The sequence below is a fragment of the Anarhichas minor genome, unplaced genomic scaffold, assembly GCF_050575085.1.
Source record: "Anarhichas minor isolate MPS153535 unplaced genomic scaffold, ASM5057508v1 ptg000135l, whole genome shotgun sequence".
NCBI classification, from domain to species: Eukaryota; Metazoa; Chordata; class Actinopteri; order Perciformes; family Anarhichadidae; genus Anarhichas; species Anarhichas minor.
In genome coordinates this window covers 57501-77500 of record NW_027466581.1, presented here as the reverse complement: position 1 = coordinate 77500, position 20000 = coordinate 57501, and the positions used below count along the sequence as shown (strand labels likewise).

The 20000-nt window shown below is 46.8% G+C and overlaps 2 protein-coding genes across 7 annotated transcripts in view; both read left to right on the top strand.

The window, feature by feature from the left end:
- smpd4 (sphingomyelin phosphodiesterase 4) overlaps positions 1-772 on the top strand; it is a 14268-nt gene extending 13496 nt beyond the window's left edge. For all 5 annotated transcript variants that reach the window (XM_076083504.1, XM_076083501.1, XM_076083502.1 and 2 more), the window contains one exon: positions 1-772. This exon is cut by the window's left edge and continues 193 nt beyond it. In XM_076083504.1, coding sequence (XP_075939619.1) covers positions 1-143 — 143 coding nt within the window. In that variant the 3' untranslated portion in view covers positions 144-772.
- Positions 773-1521: 749 nt separating this feature from the next.
- The window catches only part of LOC142941550 (DDB1- and CUL4-associated factor 1-like), a 30707-nt gene continuing 12228 nt past the window's right edge, over positions 1522-20000 (top strand). The window contains exons 1-20 of one of the 2 annotated variants that reach the window (XM_076083498.1): positions 1522-1707; positions 2035-2058; positions 6041-6237; positions 6317-6393; positions 6564-6637; positions 6861-6974; positions 7452-7589; positions 7792-8328; positions 9114-9215; positions 10312-10470; positions 11251-11430; positions 11512-11621; positions 12029-12128; positions 12391-12560; positions 12902-13026; positions 13233-13309; positions 17206-17367; positions 17451-17606; positions 18334-18978; positions 19919-20000. The exon at positions 19919-20000 is cut by the window's right edge and continues 196 nt beyond it. In XM_076083498.1, the coding sequence (XP_075939613.1) occupies positions 6047-6237; positions 6317-6393; positions 6564-6637; positions 6861-6974; positions 7452-7589; positions 7792-8328; positions 9114-9215; positions 10312-10470; positions 11251-11430; positions 11512-11621; positions 12029-12128; positions 12391-12560; positions 12902-13026; positions 13233-13309; positions 17206-17367; positions 17451-17606; positions 18334-18978; positions 19919-20000 (3199 nt within the window). In that variant the 5' untranslated portion in view covers positions 1522-1707; positions 2035-2058; positions 6041-6046. The remainder of the gene's footprint in view (positions 1708-2034; positions 2059-6040; positions 6238-6316; positions 6394-6563; positions 6638-6860; positions 6975-7451; positions 7590-7791; positions 8329-9113; positions 9216-10311; positions 10471-11250; positions 11431-11511; positions 11622-12028; positions 12129-12390; positions 12561-12901; positions 13027-13232; positions 13310-17205; positions 17368-17450; positions 17607-18333; positions 18979-19918) is intronic. The other variant, XM_076083497.1, reaches the window with a different exon arrangement.

Below are 20000 nucleotides of genomic sequence, written 5' to 3'. Positions count from 1 at the left end.
TGCTGCTGCTGCTGCTGCTGCTCTACGTGCTGGGAGCCGCTCTGTCGCTGGGCCCCGTGAGCAGCACCCTGCTCCTCCTCACGGGGGGCCTCCTGTACGGACTCCTCGTCACGCTGTGTGGAGACAAGCTGAAGGCTCACTAGCCGAGTCCTCGGGTTTACATCGCACAACTGAAGAACGACCCTAAAGGGTTGGAACATGGTGCGGACACTAAAGGAGTATTTCGAGGTCCCGCCGTGAATAATTATGTTATTAATGATTGTTTTTATAATCGATTCATCTGCCAATTGTTTTTGGACGATATAACATCAGAAAGCTGTTTAAAGTGACGTTCTCAACAACCAACAGTGTTAAAACCCCAAAATATTCAATGTACTCAAACATGAAGATGTTTTGATTTATTGATTATCAGAATATTTGCCAATAGTTTGAATACCTGACTAATCGTTGCAGCTGGATAAATATGTTCTGCTTGTTGGAGGTCAGAGGTCAGAGTGGACATGAGGAATAATCTTATAATAATAATGATTATTGTTATTATTCTCATGACGTCTGCAGTGATTTCTAAAGAGACGCTGTGGAACGTGAAGGAACCCTGAAGACCAGCAGCTCGTGTTCTTGCTTTTGATTTCATGTTTTTCATCATTAAAGCCTGTAAATAAACAGACGAACGTGTTTCAACGAGCATCTGGAGACAGCTGCAGACCAAACAGACTTCTTCTCTTCTTCTTTTTGTCCCAAAGACTCAATAAACAGTTTGCACTTGTTTGTAGTTCTGTTGTCCTCGTTTAGTTGTTGATGTGAAATGTTCGAGTCTCAAACACTTCATCATGAATCTGCATTTTAACTTTGTCTCGATCTGAAACTTCGGAAAAGTTATTTTCCCGCTCGTTATTGAACAACAGATTTACAAACAAGAAGAAGAAGAAGAAGGTTGAACACGATGAAGATCCTTCTGTGTCTGAGTAGTAAATCATCAAATATAAAATATAAATACATGAAAAATAAAATGGTGCAGAGAATGGGGAGTAATGAAAATAAACTAAATGATAAATAAATATAAAAGATATTTAATAGGTAATGAAGTTTTTAGCAGTAACTTAGCACGTTTTAAACTTTATTTAAACATTTATTTTAATTTTACAACTTTATTAACACAATTATAACAAGTTTGCAACACTTTGTGTAACCAACTTCTATAATCATAAACGCACCAGTTTAAATAAAAATGATTTATAATATTAACTGAATATCTTGAAGCTGTCAGTGGTTATATGTTTTAACATATTTCTGGTTGTACATTCACAAGAAATGTTTGAAAGCGACAGTCGGGTCAATACATTTATTTAATTAAATTATTTTAGTCAAAATGATCAAAAGTCATGAATGATATCGAACTGCGATCAGATATTCTTTCCAATCAATAGATTTCCCTAAAAGTCAAATAAAGCGATCAGAACTCTGTGAACTACAAGTCCCACCAGCAGGTTTCTCCGTGTTTCGTCATCAAACGTCGACCGCCGTTCTGTGACGTAGCGCGCAGCCGCCGGGGAGAAGTTTTTGAAAATAAACGTGAGAGTTTGTTTTTTTCATATTTTCTTAACACGTTTTGTTTGTTTTCCGGCAAAAAACAAAACACAGTTATCAGAAGTGAGTAAAACCACCACAGAAGAAGAAGAAGAAGAAGAAGAAGCAGCTCTTCTTCAGGTGAGTTTGTGACATTTAGAAACAGTGAAGTTGCTGCTAGCTGGAGCTGTTGGTGTGACATGAGGCGACACGCTGCTAGTTAGGATCCGAACTCTTCTCGTTAACACGTCAACACGTTCACCGGAGGACCAGGAGGAACGTTACACACGAACGAGACGTTACGAACACACTCACTCACGAGTTAGCACAGTTAGCTAACTGCTAACGGTCACCTCGTTAGCTAAAAGCGCAGATAAGCAGAAAGTGTCCTCGAGAGACAGCTATCTGTCTGTCTGTCTCTATATAACCTCTCCTGTCTCTCTCCTGTCTGTCTGTCTGATGTCTCAGCGTTGAGCCTCACTGAGACTTCTGGTGAGTTTTATGAAACTGAACTCATCAAAAGTATTTAAATCAAAATACTGAATCAGAATCAGAACCTTATTAACAGAGTGTTTCTCATACACGGAGTTTAACGTGATGGAAGGTTCATAACATTTAACAATCAACACAGTGCAACAAATAGAACATATTAAGATTTACAATATAATAACATGTAACATGTAACATATAACATGTAACATGTAACACAGTGCACAAACAGCTAACAGTACTTTACGAGTAAACGAAGCATACTCGAGCACAAAAGTATTGTCTTAAAAATACACTTTAAAATACTAGAAGTAGTCGTTATGCAGAATGTCTTTAATTAATAATAGACTTATTGTAACGCACTCTTTGTTTATCATATTCTATTGTAAATATGTTTATGTGTTTAAATAATATCTCATACTATTGCACTGATTGTATGTGCAAACATAACATAATAATTCTGTTATTTTTATATATATATGTTTTATATTATATCTTAGTGGTGTTACTTTAAACTACTTTACATGTTGATTGGTATTATAATCTATAATAACACGTCACTAGTTATTTATGTTATGGATAAATAATCACAATTTATAAAGTAACTAACATCAAATAAATGTAGTGGAGTAAAAAAGTACAACATGTCTTCATCTCCAGGTTTCCCTTTGTTTACAGCATCTCTGCCACCGTTTTATTTTGATCATTGTGATTTATGCTGTTGTTATACTTCCTACCTCATCTCTCCCACAGCATAGCACTAGTGTCTCAGTACACGTGGTTCACGTGATGGGAAGAATTATTACATCGTTAATAAAGACATTTACCAACATCAGTATGCAGAGCGATGGAATAATAAATACATCACATAAAACAATCCTCGTGTGTGTGAGAACTGTAAACATCTGTACACATCTGCAGAAGTACAGCAGCTCTTATGTTGGTGAATTAAAGAGACCTGAACAAATGTTCTTCAGTTATTTACAGTTTGATGAAGCAGCTTTTAATCTTTCTCTGCTGACTCAGCTGTTCTTTGTTCTGAATGATTGACAGCAGACACAAACCTGTTCGTACATATCAGCAAATATGAATCTGTACGTGTGCACGTTGTGCACGGTCGGCCTGTTGAAGAGATTCAGCTAAAACTATTTATCTTATTTACAATCCTTTTTCTGAATTAGTTTCTATTTACACGAATGTAAAGGTGTGTGTTACGTTATGTTATATTACACTATGTTACGTTATGTTATGTTATACTATGTTACGTTATGTTATGTTACACTATGTTATGTTACACTATGTTATGTTATACTATGTTACGTTACACTATGTTATGTTATGTTACACTATGTTATGGTACGTTATGTTACACTATGTTATGTTATGTTACACTATGTTATGTTACGTTATGTTACACTATGTTATGTTATGTTACACTATGTTATGTTACGTTATGTTACACTATGTTACGTTATGTTATGTTACACTATGTTATGTTACACTATGTTATGTTACGTTATGTTACACTATGTTACGTTATGTTATGTTACACTATGTTATGTTACACTATGTTATGTTACGTTATGTTACACTATGTTACGTTATGTTATGTTACACTATGTTACGTTATGTTATGTAACACTATGTTATGTTATGTTACACTATGTTATGTTACACTATGTTACGTTATGTTATGTTACACTATGTTATGTTATGTTACACTATGTTATGTTACGTTATGTTACACTACGTTATGTTATGTTACACTATGTTACGTTATGTTATGTTACACTATGTTACGTTATGTTACACTGTTACGTTATGTTATGTTACACTATGTTATGTTATGTTATGTTACACTATGTTACGTTATGTTACACTATGTTATGTTATGTTACACTATGTTATGTTACGTTATGTTACACTATGTTACGTTATGTTATGTTACACTATGTTATGTTATGTTACACTATGTTATGTTACACTATGTTATGTTACACTATGTTATGTTACACTATGTTACGTTATGTTATGTTACACTATGTTACGTTATGTTATATTACACTATGTTATGTTATGTTACACTATGTTATGTTACACTATGTTGCGTTATGTTATATTACACTTTGTAATGTTATGTTACACTATGTTATGTTACACTATGTTATGTTATGTTACACTATGTTATGTTATCTTACATTATGTTAGGTTATGTTGTACTATGTTATGTTATGTTATCTTACACTATGTTAGGTTATGTTATACTATGTTACGTTATGTTATGTTACACTATGTTATGTTACGTTATGTTACACTATGTTATGTTATGTTATGTTACACTATGTTATGTTACACTATGTTATGTTATGTTATCTTACACTATGTTAGGTTATACTATGTTACGTTATGTTATGTTACACTATGTTATGTTATGTTACACAATGTTATGTTATGTTATCTTACACTATGTTAGGTTATGTTATGTTATACTATGTTACGTTATGTTATGTTACACTATGTTATGTTATGTTACACTATGTTATGTTATGTTATCTTACACTATGTTAGGTTATGTTATGTTATGTTACACTATGTTATGATATGTTATGTTACACTATGTTATGTTATACTATGTTATGTTACACTACATTACGTTATGTTATGTTATGTTATCTTACACTATGTTATGTTACACTATGTTACGTTATGTTATGTTACACTATGTTATGTTATGTTACACTATGTTATGTTATCTTACACTATGTTAGGTTATGTTATGTTATACTATGTTACGTTATGTTATGTTACACTATGTTACGTTATGTTACGTTATGTTATGTTACGTTATGTTATGTTATGTTACACTATGTTATGTTGTGTTACATTATGTTATGTTATCTTACACTATGTTATGTTACGTTATGTTATATTACACTATGTTAGGTTATGTTATGTTATGTTATACTATGTTACGTTATGTTATACTATGTTATGTTATGTTACGCTATGTTATGTTACACTATGTTGTTATGTTATGTTATACTATGTTATGTTATGTTACACTATGTTATGTTATGTTACACTATGTTACGTTATGTTATGTTACGCTATGTTATGTTACACTATGTTATGTTATCTTACACTATGTTATGTTATACTATGTTACATTATGTTATGTTACGCTATGTTATGTTATGTTACACTATGTTATGTTATGTTATCTTACACTATGTTAGGTTATGTTATGTTATGTTACACTATGTTACGTTATGTTATGTTACACTATGTTATGTTACACTATGTTATGTTATGTTATCTTACACTATGTTAGGTTATGTTATGTTATGTTACACTATGTTACGTTATGTTATGTTACACTATGTTATGTTACACTATGTTATGTTACACTATGTTATGTTATGTTACACTATGTTATGTTATGTTACACTATGTTACGTTATGTTATGTTACACTATGTTATGTTACACTATGTTACGTTATGTTATATTACACTATGTTATGTTACGTTATGTTGCACTATGTTACGTTATGTTGTTATGTTACAGTATGTTATGTTATAAAGATCACAACAGATCTACATCAGAACACAGTTTTTTAAGCTTTGTATGATTTTTATTTTTGTGTTAAAAGTTAAAATAACGATGAAACGTGAACAAAGGAAGTGTCTTCACTTCATCCCCTGATGTCACTGTTCTGAACTTCTTCTCCTCCTGCGGACCTCGACGCCCCGACAGCATTTACTTTAAAGGAAACAAAGTTTAGATTATTAGTCTTTTCCTTTTTCTGCAAATTCACATAAAATATACAGAAAACTTTACAAACAACACGACAACACAGACGATATAAAACCTGTTCATGAAGTTCAACATCATGGTTTACTCTGCTCCTCACTTGTCGTCCTCTTCACTTGTCCTCCTCCTCCTCCTCCTCCTTCTTTTTACTTGTCCCTCTTCCTGTCCTCCAGGCATCAATGTCTTCCCCAGAAGAAGAACAGTCGGCTGCCGTGTCGTCTGCCCTGTCGTCTGCCCTGTCGTCTGCGTTGTCTGCGGCCGTGTCGGCTGCCATGGCGGTGGACTCGAAGGCGGACCTCGCCGCGCTGCTGGACGAATGGGAGGAGGCGCAGCAGGGAACCACGGAGCAGCTGGTGTCCATCCTCACTAAGTTAGCATTCGTTATTTATCTCTGTCTCATCTATGTGTGTCTCTTGTCTCTTCTCTCTAATGTCTCTTGTCTCCTACAGAATGTCTGAGCTGATTGAACGAGAGACAGGAGAGTACCACAAAGCGGATCCTGATCCGTTTGATGACCGTCATCCAGGTCCTCATCATCTCTCTTCTTATTAAGAACTGTGTGTGTGTGTGTGTGTGTGTGTGTGTGTGTGTGTGTGTGTGTGTGTGTGTGTGTGTGTGTGTGTGTGTGTGTGTGTGTGTGTGTGTGTGTGTGTGTGTGTGTGTGTGTGTGTTAATGTTTCTGATTGGTTCGTGCAGGACGAGCAGAACCAGACTGCATGCTGGGACAACTGCTGAAGATGCTCTTCATGAATGACGACTTCACTAACGCGGTGAGGACCGTTCATTGTTCTTATTCTTATTCAATCCTCTGATGTGGTAAATAAAATACAAATATTTACTCATATACGCAACTAACGATTATGTTACCGATTAATTGATCAGTTATTTGATTTATAAAATAGTGAAAAATGTCTGAAAGCCAAAGTTACTTGATATAAAACGGGAGTTTGTTTTTGTTTGAGGATATTAAATCTTTATTATCTTTCTGTGCAGCTGATGGACACGTACATCATGACCAGCGGAGAGCTGAGCCTCAACACCGCCGCCTGCCGCCTGCTGCAGAACATCGTGCCGGGTCTGGAGACCGCCGTCGTCTTCCAGGAGAAGGTGAAGAGATCAGAGACACACAGTCTGGGTCTTTGTTCAGATGTACAAACAGCAGGTCTGAGATCAGGAGCACCAGTCACGTGCTGCTGAGGGACTATTTCACCTCAAACCATCATTCAACCTCTCAGAGCACAGCAGCTGCTCCACAGCTGCCTCCATCACTTAGTTTGTGTTGTTGTGAGACTTTAGTGTTTTAATGTTACTTCACATTCACCCAGCAGGTCACATGTCCACTGACGATAAAGAAGTGATTGTTTTGACTTTCAGCCAGAGAAACCTGCAGCCAATCAGAGAACAGAGTCCTGTGACATGTTGATGTGTTCCCTCCTGAAACACATCAACACACACATTAATAAACACTTAAGTGTGTGTACGAACACATTATGGTGTGTTGTAAACACATTGGTTCAACGTTGACTCTCTAAATGCTAACGTGTTAGCGACGCTTGGTCACCTAGCCTCTGTGTCATGTGACAGGAAGGTCTGGTGGAGAAGCTGTTCAGCTGGGCCCGAGAGGCGGAGCCACCGCTGAGCGTCTTCTCTACGGGCCTGTTGGCCAGAGCCATGAGCAACCAGGAAGTAGCAGCGAGCTACAGGGACGAGAACGCTCTGCTGGTGGGCCTCACACACACACACACACACACACACACACACACACACACACACATGTATACACACACGCGTATCATCACTCTGTCGTCCTCCTCCTCCTCCTCCTCACAGGAAGGCCATGTGGTTATTTCATATTGAACCCTTGTTGACTGAATAAAGCTCTTCATGATTCTAACAACATCTCTGGTTTAATCTGAACATCCAGGTTCCGATCATGATCCAGCGGCTGCACAAGCTGCAGACCGAAGAGGCCAAGACGCCCCAGAATCTACCTCAGGACCCCCAGACCTCAAGGACGGAGGGGGAGGACACGGGGGAGGAAGGAGGGAGGAAAGGGGGAGACGGAGGGAGCGGCAGGACGACGTCACAGGTCAAACCCAGAACCCAGAGAAACAGCTCGACACGGCTTCTCCCGGACTTTGTTTACCAGGCGAGGCTGGCGTCCTCCAGGGAGACGGAGGGAGGGGGGGGAGGGGGGAAGAGGCGGGCAGTGATGGAGAACGGGAGGAAGGCCAAGCAGAAACTCAACTCCTGCAGGGCTGAGGAGGAGGAGGAGGAGGAGGAGGAGGAAGAGGAGGAGGAGAGACACTTCGATTCCAGCGACCAGCCAGCCGGCAGCACTTCCTGGTCCGAGGTGAGCTCGATGGTGATTGGCTCCGACTACCGCCTCTCACCGCTGAGCCCGGCCACGGAGCAGAGGCTCATCCTGCAGTATCTGACGCCGCTGGGAGATTACCAGGAGGTGAGAGTCCACACACACACACACACACACACACACACACACACACAGACACACACACACACACACTCGCTCCTCCTTACTGAAGAAAGGGCAGTGAGGAGCTACGTGTATTTGAAAAGTTCTTTATCTTCAATGCTTCATTGTTTGAGCACCAAGCATCATGAGTCCACCAGAGTCCTCCTCCTCTGGTCCACCAGAGTCCTCATAATGTGAACACAGAGTCCTCCTCCCGCTGCTTTCGTCTTATCTTTCTGCTACTGACCATCAGACAGCCAGGATGCATGCTGGGTAGTGGAGTAGCCTAAGGTCCTAGCTGGGCTAGCTTAGCATCCATCTGGGCTCTCCTGCCCCTCCTCTCTGGGGCGGTTTGGTTCCAATGTAGATGAATGTATTCCGTTAGTGATAAACATGAAACAGACATGCCTCCATCACAGATTCATGGCTCCTCTGTAGATCAGAGCCACTGAACATCTGGTAAACCAGCTCCGTCATGGTGCTGGATTTACATTCAAAGCAGATTTAGTTTTAGTTCAGAGGGCATGTTTACATTTAGTTTCATATTTACTCTCATTATCTTCGTCTGAAGATCTTCCTCATCGTCAGAGTTTTGGTTCATTTTGTAAAAAGTAAAGTAGTGAAAATGAAACTACGTATGAAGAGTTTACATTCTGTACGACGTGTTATTTCAAGTGTTGATGGTAAAATAAATGTTCTGACTTTGAATGATAACTGGCGTGTGTTCATTGCTCTGCGTGTCTTCCTCTGGTCCTCCCGTCTGCACACAGCTGCTGGCCGTCTTCATGCAGCTGGACACTCGCTCGCTGCTGATGAACTACATTGACCTCAGGGAGACCAAGAACGTCCAGCTCACCTTTGACGCTCTGCTGGTAAGACACTCACACAAGTAATGCACTTTATTATCTTCCCAGTTTAAATGTCACCCGTCGCTGCTCTCACGTCTGACGGTCTTTGAATGCAACACTCAACATCCTCTATTGACAGGATGAGGAGTGTAACCGTTAGACGTCTGTTGAGTCTCTGTTGAGTCTACCAAGCTGCTTCATTACTCAAGTTTTAATACGAGTAAACTCTTTAAAACTCATTGATTATAAACTGTCACATAATCATTCGTAAAGCATCTTTAATGTTGTGAAAATTCAGATTTAGTTTGTTTCATTTGTCAAACAGCAGTAAACAGGTCTGGACTCAGTTATCTCTGTAAACACAGTATTTTATAGCCTTGAAGCAGCCATGCTGTCTGTTATCTGCCCCCCCACAGAGAGTGTGAGTGGGCGGAGCTGAACCTCGTCAACATTCATTTGACTTCACTCATCTTCTACAACACAGAACTGTCTTCATGGAAGCAGGATGTCTGCAGGTCTTAAGTTCAGCTCCATAACAATAAAGAAGAAGGAATCAAAGAGTGAAGCTGTACCAAATGTTATTTAACGGGACGTCTCGGTTCAATAGAAGCTCCGAATGTGTTAATGTCGTTGTATAGAAGTAATTCATGGTCCTGTTAGCGGTGTGAAGGCGAGTGAGTTTAAATCAGATGTCTCTCTTATGAGGATTATTCAGAACGTCTCCTCTCCTCCCCTCTCTCCTCTGTCCTCTGTCCCCTCTCTCCTCTGTCCTCTGTCCCCTCTCTCCTCTGTCCTGTCCTCTGTGCTCTCTCCTCTGTCCTCTCTCCTGTCCTCTGTCCTCTCTCCTCTGTCCTCTGTCCTCTCTCCTCTCTCCTCTGTCCTCTGTCCTCTCTCCTGTCCTCTCTCCTCTCTCCTCTGTCCTCTCTCCTCTGTCCTCTGTCCTCTCTCCTCTCTCCTCTGTCCTCTCTCCTCTGTCCTCTCTCCTCTGTCCTCTGTCCTCTCTCCTCTCTCCTCTGTCCTCTCTCCTCTGTCCTCTCTCCTCTGTCCTCTGTCCTCTGTTCTCTGTCCTCTCTCCTGTCCTCTCTCCTCTCTCCTCTCTCCTCTCTCTCCTCTCCTCCAGTATCTGGCCTCTCTGCTCCTCCATAAGAAGTTTGCAGCAGAGTTCATAACTCACGGAGGAGTGCAGAAACTTCTGGGGATCCCGAGGCCTTCGATGGCTGCAACCGGAGTCTCACTCTGCTTATACTACCTGGCTTACAACCAGGACGCTCTGGAGAGGGTACGGAGAACACACACACACACACACACACACACACACACACACACACACACAGAGACACAGACACACACACACACACACACACAGAGACACACACAGAGACACAGACACACACACACACACACACACACAGACACAGACACACACACACACACACACACACACACAGAGACACAGACACACACACACACACACACACACAGACACACACACACACAGACACAGACACACACACACACACACACACACACACACACACACACACACACACAGAGACACAGACACACACACACACACAGAGACACACACACACACACACACACACACACACACACACAGACACACACACACACAGAGACACAGACACACACACACACAGAGACACACACAGAGACACACACACACACACACAGTTTTCTTTAAGCTGTTCATTGGTAATTAACTTTAAGTTAAGTGTGGAATGACTGTGGGGGGGGGGGATGTTAAAATGTTTACAGCACTTAGAGCTTTCCTTTCCTTTCCTTTCCTTTCCTTTCCTTTCCTTTCCTTTCCTTTCCTTTTCTTTTCTTTTCTTTTCTCCAAACACTTGTGTGCACTTGAACACAGGTTGTGTAACTATAGATTCCATTGTTTTCATTCTATGATGTAATGCACTATAACGGTGTTATGCAGCTTGAGGTTCAGAGGTTCATCACAGTGATGATCACATTTGATGTTTGATGATCTTATCCAGTAAAACAACAGCTACAGGTGTTTGTTTCCCTGCCCGTGTGTCTGCAGGTGTGCACGCTGCCGGACGGCGTGCTGTCAGACGTGGTGTGTTACGCTCTGTGGCTGCTGGAGTCGTCTCACGCGTCGGGCGTCTGCCACGCCACCATGTTCTTCTCCATCGCCTTCTCCTTCAGAGCCGTGCTGCAGCTCTTCGACCACCAGGACGGCCTGCGCCGGCTGGTCAACCTGGTCCGTGCTCCGTCTTTACGTCTACCGCTATGATTGTTATCGGTGAGTCGGCTGTGAAGTCTAAAGCTTCTCTCGCTGCAGGTCAGCACTCTGGAGATCCTGACCACACAGAGCGAGGTGTCCATAATGAGCGATGACCAGGTCTTCGCCAACCGACAGACGGCTAAACACACCTGCATGGCCCTGCGCAGGTACGGCCGTATTTAATCAAACAGATCTGTAGCATCTCCACAAAGAATCTCAGACGCACCACTTTAAGTCCTGTGCTTGACAGAGATGTGCTCATAACAACAATAAAGCAGCAGATATAACTTTTACATCTCTAACTGATGATCCATATTAACAGATCCAGACTGTTAATATGCACTGTGTGTTGTTTAGTTATATCAGCTGGTCCACAAGGAGACGCACTGCTTTTATTCACCACCGCTCTGAAGTCAGTAAATATTCTAGATATTAGACTTTTACTTTGTTAGTCTTTTCTTTATAAAAACACAGAATTTAAATGAAATCTTCTTTGATCCGACATGCAGACACACATAACTACATGCTGTGCACCAGGTGTGTAAACTAGCTGATCTGTGATGTCTCTGTTCAGGTACTTTGAGGCTCAGCTGGCAGTGAAGGCTGAACAGGTGAAGCAGTCTCTGCACACGTCGGACGAAGGAACCGTCGTTCCCCAGCAGCCCTTCTATAAGGTTCCTGTTATCTGTGTTATCAGTGTTATCAGCATCCTGTTAGAACAGAACTTAACGAAGGAAGTGATGAACAAAGAGAACAGTGTGTTCATCTTCGTGTGTGTGTGTGTGTGTGTGTGTGTGTGTGTGTGTGTGTGTGTGTGTGTGTGTGTGTGTGTGTGTGTGTGTGTGTGTGTGTGTGTGTGTGTGTGTGTGTGTGTGTGTGTGTGTGTGTGTGTGTGTGTGTGTGTGTGTGTGTGTGTGTGTGGCGTCCTGTTTCCAGGCGTATACGTACACCAGAGAGCAGGTCATCGAGATGATGGAGTTCCTCATCGAGTGTGGGCCTCCTCAGCTGTACTGGGAACCAGTGGAGGTTTTCTACAAGTTGTCCTGCGTCCCTTTAATGCTGCAGCTCATATCGGCCGCCTGTGACTGGAGGACCTACTACGGCAGGTAAAGAGGCTCGCTGTGGTGTCCATCATGGTGCTGAAAATATGCTCCCTTCAAAGTCACCAGACTCCATTGAGGAAGTCATCTTACCTCTCAGAACACAGGAGCTGCTGGGTACCGCTGCCTCCAACACCTAGTTTGTGTTACTGCGTGTCTGTGGTGAATCTGAAGTAACCCTTTAAAACACCAAGTCACACGATTACACCAACAAACTACGCGCTGGAGGCAGCGGTAGACCAGCGTCTCCTGTGTTCTCAGCGGTAAAACTGCTGGCAGGACAAGAGACTAACTGGATCCTTTCTCTTTCATTTCTGTCTCCGTCTCTTTGTGTCTCGTCTGTCCAGGAGTGACACAGTGCGTTATGTCTTGGACATCATGGCCATGCTGGTGGTGGTCCCTAAGGTCCAGTTGGTGCTGGCGGAGACTGTGGAGGTTCTGGACGAAACCAGGTCGTCCGTCTCCACTGTGGGTCAGTAGAGCTCTCGGTTCCACTCAGAGTTTCAGCCTTTTGGATCCATTTGACGTGTGTGTGTGTGTGTGTGTGTGTGTGTGTGTGTGTGTGTGTGTGTGTGTGTGTGTGTGTGTGTGTGTGTGTGTGTGTGTGTGTGTGTGTGTGTGTGTGTGTGTGTGTGTGTGTGTGTGTGTGTGTGTGTGTGTGTGTCATGTCCGCTGCAGGTATGAGCATCATTCTGGGAGTCGTTGAGGGCGAAGTGTTCGTCAATGACGCCGAGATCCAGAAGTCTGCACTACAAGTAAGCACACGGCTTTAACCGGTGACTGATGATGTCTCTGTTAGCCACGCTAGCGGTCGGAGCAACATTGGTCCAGACTGAACTATCTTAAGTTACATTAATGGTTCCCAGAGGATGAATCTCTCTGATTTTAGTGATTCTCTTGATAAAGACAACACCTGCTAAACATCAGGATGTTAGCATTTAGCTCAAAGCATAGCTGTGCCTCAGTAGCAGCATCGGTTCAGACCAGGAGACAACCTCCGGTTCTACCGAGTAAGGTCAAAGCTTCATGTGTCAAAGCTGCATTCTCTCTAGTGTCCACCAGGGGGCGACTCCTCTGGTTGTATAGAAGTCTATGAGAAAATGACTCTACTTCTCTCTTGATTTATTACCTCAGTAAACATTGTAAACATGAGTTTATGGTCTCAATCTCTAGTTTCAAGTCTTCTTCAATACAGCATGATGTTCATTTAGTACATTATGGTCCATTTAGAGTCAAACAGACCATAAAGCAGGGATGCTTTAGGGCGGGGCTACACGGTGATTGACAGGTCTCAGATATGGTCACTTCCTGTTCACTGGCTGCAAAAAAAACAAGATGGTGACGGAGAAATCGGCAAACTGAAGGCTTCAAAACGTCAAACCAACGAGAGACGTCACGACGACTACGTCCACTTCTTGATAAGCGAGCTCCTCGTAGTAATGAACTCCTAAAGATACTTAATCACTCCCTGCAGGCCACCGTAGTTCTCCAGCAGGGCTGAGCTGAGGGGCGTTTAGTTGGTTGCAATCTTCACCTCACCACTAGATCTCACACACTGTCCCTTCTTGAGGACAATTATCCGTCTGATTAGAACTCTTTCTGTTTCCCCTCCCCCCTCTCTCCCCCCCCCCTCACTCCTCCCCCCCTCTCTCCCCCCCTCTCTCCCCCCCCCTCTTCTCCCCCCCTCCCCCCCCTCTCTTCCCACCTCTCCTCCACCTCTCCTCCACCTCTCCTCCACCTCTCCTCCCCCCTCTCTTCCCCCCTCTCCTCCACCTCTCCTCCCCCCTCTCTTCCCCCCCTCTCCTCCCCCCTCTCTTCCACCTCTCCTCCCCCCTCTCCTCCACCTCTCCCCCCCCCTCTCCTCCACCTCTCCACCCCCCTCTCCTCCCCCCTCTCTTTCCACCTCTCCTCCCCCCTCTCCTCCACCTCTCCTCCCCCCTCTCCTCCACCTCTCCTCCACCTCTCCTCCCCCCCTCTCCTCCACCTCTCCTCCACCTCTCCTCCCCCCTCTCTTCCACCTCTCCTCCCCCCTCTCTTTCCACCTCTCCTCCCCCCTCTCTTTCCACCTCTCCTCCACCTCTCCTCCCCCCTCTCTTCCCCCCTCTCCTCCACCTCTCCTCCCCCCTCTCTTCCACCTCTCCTCCCCCCTCTCCTCCACCTCTCCTCCCCCCTCTCTTCACCTCTCCTCCCCCCTCTCTTCCCCCCTCTCCTCCACCTCTCTTCCCCCCTCTCCTCCACCTCTCCTCCACCTCTCCCCCCCCCTCTCTTCCCCCCTCTCCTCCCCCCTCTCTTCCCCCCTCTCCTCCCCCCTCTCTTCCCCCCTCTCCTCCACCTCTCCTCCCCCCTCTCTTCCCCCCTCTCCTCCCCCCTCTCTCCCCCCTCTCCTCCACCTCACCTCCCCCCTCTCCTCCACCTCTCCTCCCCCCTCTCTTCCCCCCTCTCCTCCACCTCTCCTCCCCCCTCTCTTCCCCCCTCTCCTCCCCCCTCTCTTCCCCCCCACTCCTCCCACCACTCCTCCCACCTCTCCTCCCCCCCTCTCCTCCACCTCCTTCCCCCCTCTCCTCCCCCCTCTCCTCCCCCCTCTCCTCCCCCCACTCTTCCACCTCTCCTCCACCTCTCTTCCCCCCTCTCCTCCACCTATCCTCCCCCCTCTCCTCCCCCCTCTCTTCCCCCCTCTCCTCCCCCCCTCCTCTTCCCCCCTCTCCTCCCACCTCTCCTCCCCCCTCTCCTCCCCCCTCTCTTCCCCCCTCTCCTCCCCCCTCTCTTCCCCCCACTCCTCCCCCCTCTCCTCCACCTCTCCTCCCCCCTCTCTTCCCCCCTCTCCTCCCCCCTCTCCTCCCCCCTCTCCTCCCCCCTCTCTTCCACCCTCTCCTCCCCCCTCTCATCCCCCCTCTCCTCCCACCTCTCCTCCCCCTCTCCTCCCACCTCTCCTCCCCCCTCTCCTCCCCCCTCACCTCCCCCCTCTCTTCCCACCTCTCCTCCACCTCTCTTCCCCCCTCTCCTCCCCCCTCTCCTCCACCTCTCCTCCCCCCCTCTCCTCCACCCTCTCCTCCACCCTCTCTTCCCACCTCTCCTCCACCTCTCTTCCCCCCTCACCTCCACCTCTCCTCCACCTCTCTTCCCCCCCTCCTCCACCTCTCCTCCCCCACTCCTCCCCCTCTCCTCCCACCTCTCCTCCCCCCTCTCTTCCCCCCTCTCCTCCACCTCTCCTCCCCCCTCTCTTTCCACCTCTCCTCCCCCCTCTCTTTCCACCTCTCCTCCCCCCTCTCTTTCCACCTCTCCACCACCTCTCCTCCCCCCTCTCTTCCCCCCTCTCCTCCACCTCTCCTCCCCCCTCTCTTTCCACCTCTCCTCCCCCCTCTCCTCCACCTCTCCTCCCCCCTCTCTGTTCCACCTCTCCTCCCCCCTCTCTTCCCCCCTCTCCTCCACCTCTCTTCCCCCCTCTCCTCCACCTCTCCTCCACCTCTCCCCCCCCTCTCTTCCCCCCTCTCTTCCCCCCTCTCCTCCACCTCTCCTCCCCCCTCTCTTCCCCCCTCTCCTCCACCTCTCCTCCCCCCCTCTCCTCCCCCCTCTCCTCCCACCTCTCCTCCCCCCTCTCCTCCACCTCTCCTCCCACCTCTCTTCCCCCCTCTCCTCCCCCCTCTCTTCCCCCCTCTCCTCCACCTCTCCTCCACCTCTCCTCCCCCCTCTCTTCCCCCCTCTCCTCCACCTCTCCTCCCCCTCTCCTCCACCTCTCCTCCCCCCTCTCCTCCCACCTCTCTTCCCCCCTCTCCTCCCCCCTCTCTTCCCCCCTCTCCTCCACCTCTCCTCCACCTCTCCTCCCCCCTCTCTTCCCCCCTCTCCTCCACCTCTCCTCCACCTCTCCTCCCCCCTCTCTTCCCCCCTCTCCTCCCACCTCTCCTCCCCCTCTCCTCCCACCTCTCCTCCCCCCTCTCCTCCCCCCTCTCCTCCCCCCTCTCTTCCCACCTCTCCTCCACCTCTCTTCCCCCCTCTCCTCCCCCCTCTCCTCCACCTCTCCTCCCCCCTCTCCTCCACCCTCTCCTCCACCCTCTCTTCCCACCTCTCCTCCACCTCTCTTCCCCCCTCTCCTCCACCTCTCCTCCACCTCTCTTCCCCCCTCTCCTCCACCTCTCCTCCCCCCTCTCCTCCCCCTCTCCTCCCACCTCTCCTCCCCCCTCTCTTCCCCCCTCTCCTCCACCTCTCCTCCCCCCTCTCTTTCCACCTCTCCTCCCCCCTCTCTTTCCACCTCTCCTCCCCCCTCTCTTCCCACCTCTCCTCCCACCTCTCCTCCCCCCTCTCCTCCACCTCTCCTCCCACCTCTCTTCCCACCTCTCCTCCCCCCTCTCCTCCCACCTCTCCTCCCCCCTCTCCTCCCCCCTCTCCTCCACCCTCTCCTCCCCCCTCTCTTCCCACCTCTCCTCCACCTCTCTTCCCCCCTCTCCTCCCCCCTCTCCTCCACCTCTCTTCCCCCCTCTCCTCCCCCCTCTCTCTCCCCCTCTCCTCCCACCTCTCCTCCCCCCTCTCCTCCACCCTCTCCTCCCCCCTCTCTTCCCACCTCTCCTCCACCTCTCTTCCCCCCTCTCCTCCCCCCTCTCCTCCACCTCTCCTCCACCTCTCTTCCCCCCACTCCTCCCCCCTCTCCCACCACCAGGTGATAAATAACTGTGTGTGCGCTCCAGACCAGAGCCTGAACACTGTGGGTGCGTTTCCCTTCGTCACCCTCTGGCCGTCGCTGCACAGGCAGCCCCCGGCTCCCCACAACAGTGTGCTGGCCCACATGTGGCAAATGGTGCAGAACAACAACGGGATAAAGGTGAGCTCCCAGCGTTTCTTCCCCCTGAATGACATATTCAAACACAGGACGCCGTTGACCCCCCATATCGGGTCTCTGTCCAGGTGCTTCTGTCCCTGCTGTCGGTGAAGATGCCGATCACAGACGCAGACCTGATCCGAGCTCTGGCCTGTAAAGCTCTGGTCGGACTCTCTCGCAGCTCAGCCATCAGACAGATCATCAGCAAACTGCCGCTGTTCACCAGCAGCCACATCCAGCAGGTGAGGACGGGAGCAGAGACGCTTATAATAATAATAATAATAATAATAATGATATTAATATTGTTATTATACTAAATAATAGACTGAAATATCTCTGTGACTATCGGATGATTGTCGTGAAATGTGATACAGACATTCATGTTCCCCTCGGGATAAACCGTAATAACTTCGGTGATCCTCTGACTGTTCATCGAGCGACGTCTTCACGTTAACATATTTCCAATATTCTTTAAAAACAAATCTTGACTCCAACAGTTTTGGGGCGTTTTCTGTCTCCCGCCACACGTTCCTCTCTGAGGTCTAAAGTTCTGCTCCTCTATGAACAGAACCATGATGAGTAGAAGAAGAGAACTAGAACACGTCTGTAGAGCAACTTTAAACAAGACAAGTGAAAGTCAGCTGATGAAATATTATAATTTAAAGCTTCAGTCACACATGATGCGTTCAAGGACCGTCGGAAAGATGAAAATCAGACGATCATGTCGTCTTTACTGCTCGTGGCTGATAAACGGTGAAGTTTAAAGAAAACCTGCTTGTTCAGTCCCAGGTTCACAGGTTTGACATGTAAACATGTAGAGCAGATGTGGATCCAGATGCAGATAGAAATACAGATTTTTAAATGATTCATAAGCTTTAAAGCTGATCTGGAGGATTCTGATACCGGGAGATGTTTTTAGTTTGTCTGTCGTCAGCCACAAACACTCAGGCGTTCTCTTTACCTCCTCAGCTGATGAAGGAGCCGGTGCTGCAGGACAAACGGAGCGAGCACGTCCGGTTCTGCCGGTACGCCGCCGAGCTGACGGAGCGGGTGTCCGGTAAGCCGCTCCTCATGGGCACCGACGTCTCGCTGGCTCGCCTGCAGAGGGCCAACGTGGTCGCCCAGTCGCGCATCACCTTCTCGGAGAGGGAGCTCTTCATGCTGATGAGGAACCACCTGGTGGCCAAAGGCCTCCACGACACGGCCAACACGCTGGTCAAAGAGGCCAATTTACCGGCTGGATCCCTCTGTCCTCACTCTTCCTCCTGCATCACTCCTCCTCCTCTCTCCTCCTCTTCCTCCACAATGATTCCCAGGACTTGCCGGTTGGCCGTCGGGATCGCCGCTCGCGTCGCCGGCCACATGGGCTCTTCTCCCGTCTCCTCGGTCGCCTCCTCTTCCTCTCGCTCCCTCCTCGCTCCTCACCCCTCGTGCTCCTCTTCATCTACCACCCCCCTCCTCCCTCCTCCTCACCCTCATCCAGGGTCTCACGGTCAGGCCTCGCATCCGGTCGGACGGATTCTGTTCACGCGGGAACGCCCGGCGGCTCATTGCAGCTCAGGAAAGAAGCTCCGGGCGCTGAAGCAGAAGTCTGACCACGGCGCCTTCATTCAGGTCCGTGACGGTCGTTTTATTACATGTTTATTCATTGAAGCTGAAACTCTTCATCGATTATAGTCTGACGAGATGTCGCTGAATTATTACAATTAGTAATCCAGCAAAAGGCCACACGAGGTCACGTCTCTGTTTGATATCAGAGTGAATATTGGACTTCAAAGGTTTGTCTCTGAGAACTGGTGTTGGTCATTTTACACTATTTAACACTTTATTAATAGAAACACAACTATTATACATACCGTATTTTCCGCACTATAAGGCGCACTTAAAAGCCTTTAATTTTCTCAAAAAACGACAGTGCGCCTTGTAATCCGGAGCGCCTTATATATGGATCAATTGGTTAATTGGTTGATCCATACTGGTTGTACACGGCGCTCTGTCAAAATGTTTCAGTACGACTGGTAAACTACAAAGCCGCACCGCGGTAAACACCGGTACTGTGCTTACTCCTAGTCCAACACCACTTGTGTGTATAAAGACCCCAAAATGGCACCTTTCAAGAGACACGCTTACGACGCTATTCTATTCTATGCGCCTTATAATCCGGTGCGCCCTATATATAAAAACAGTTCTAACATAGGCCATTCATTGAAGGTGCGCCTTATAATCCGGTGCGCTTTATAGTGCGGAAAATACGGTATATTACATACATATACATATATTAGAAATCATCAGTTGTGACCTTTTCATTCCAAGTTCTAAAGAGCATCTAAAGCCGGGATCCAGCTGCTCAGCGTCAGATGTTCAGATCACAGAGTTCTGTCATTAACGGGAGAAAGTAAAGTTCTATGTTCTGATCGTTTACTGACTTCAGAAAAGGTTGAAATGATTTTTAAAAGTTCTGTTTCCTGTTGTAGTTCCTTTGGTGCTGATCTGATGCGTGACTCTAAGACTCGAGGATCAGCTGAAGCTCATTACTTCTTGTTCTCTGAATCAGACTCCAGCGATGAAGAAGCAGCTGGAGCGCCACCTCCCCTCCCCCCCGACCCTGGACAGCATCATCACGGAGTACCTGAGGG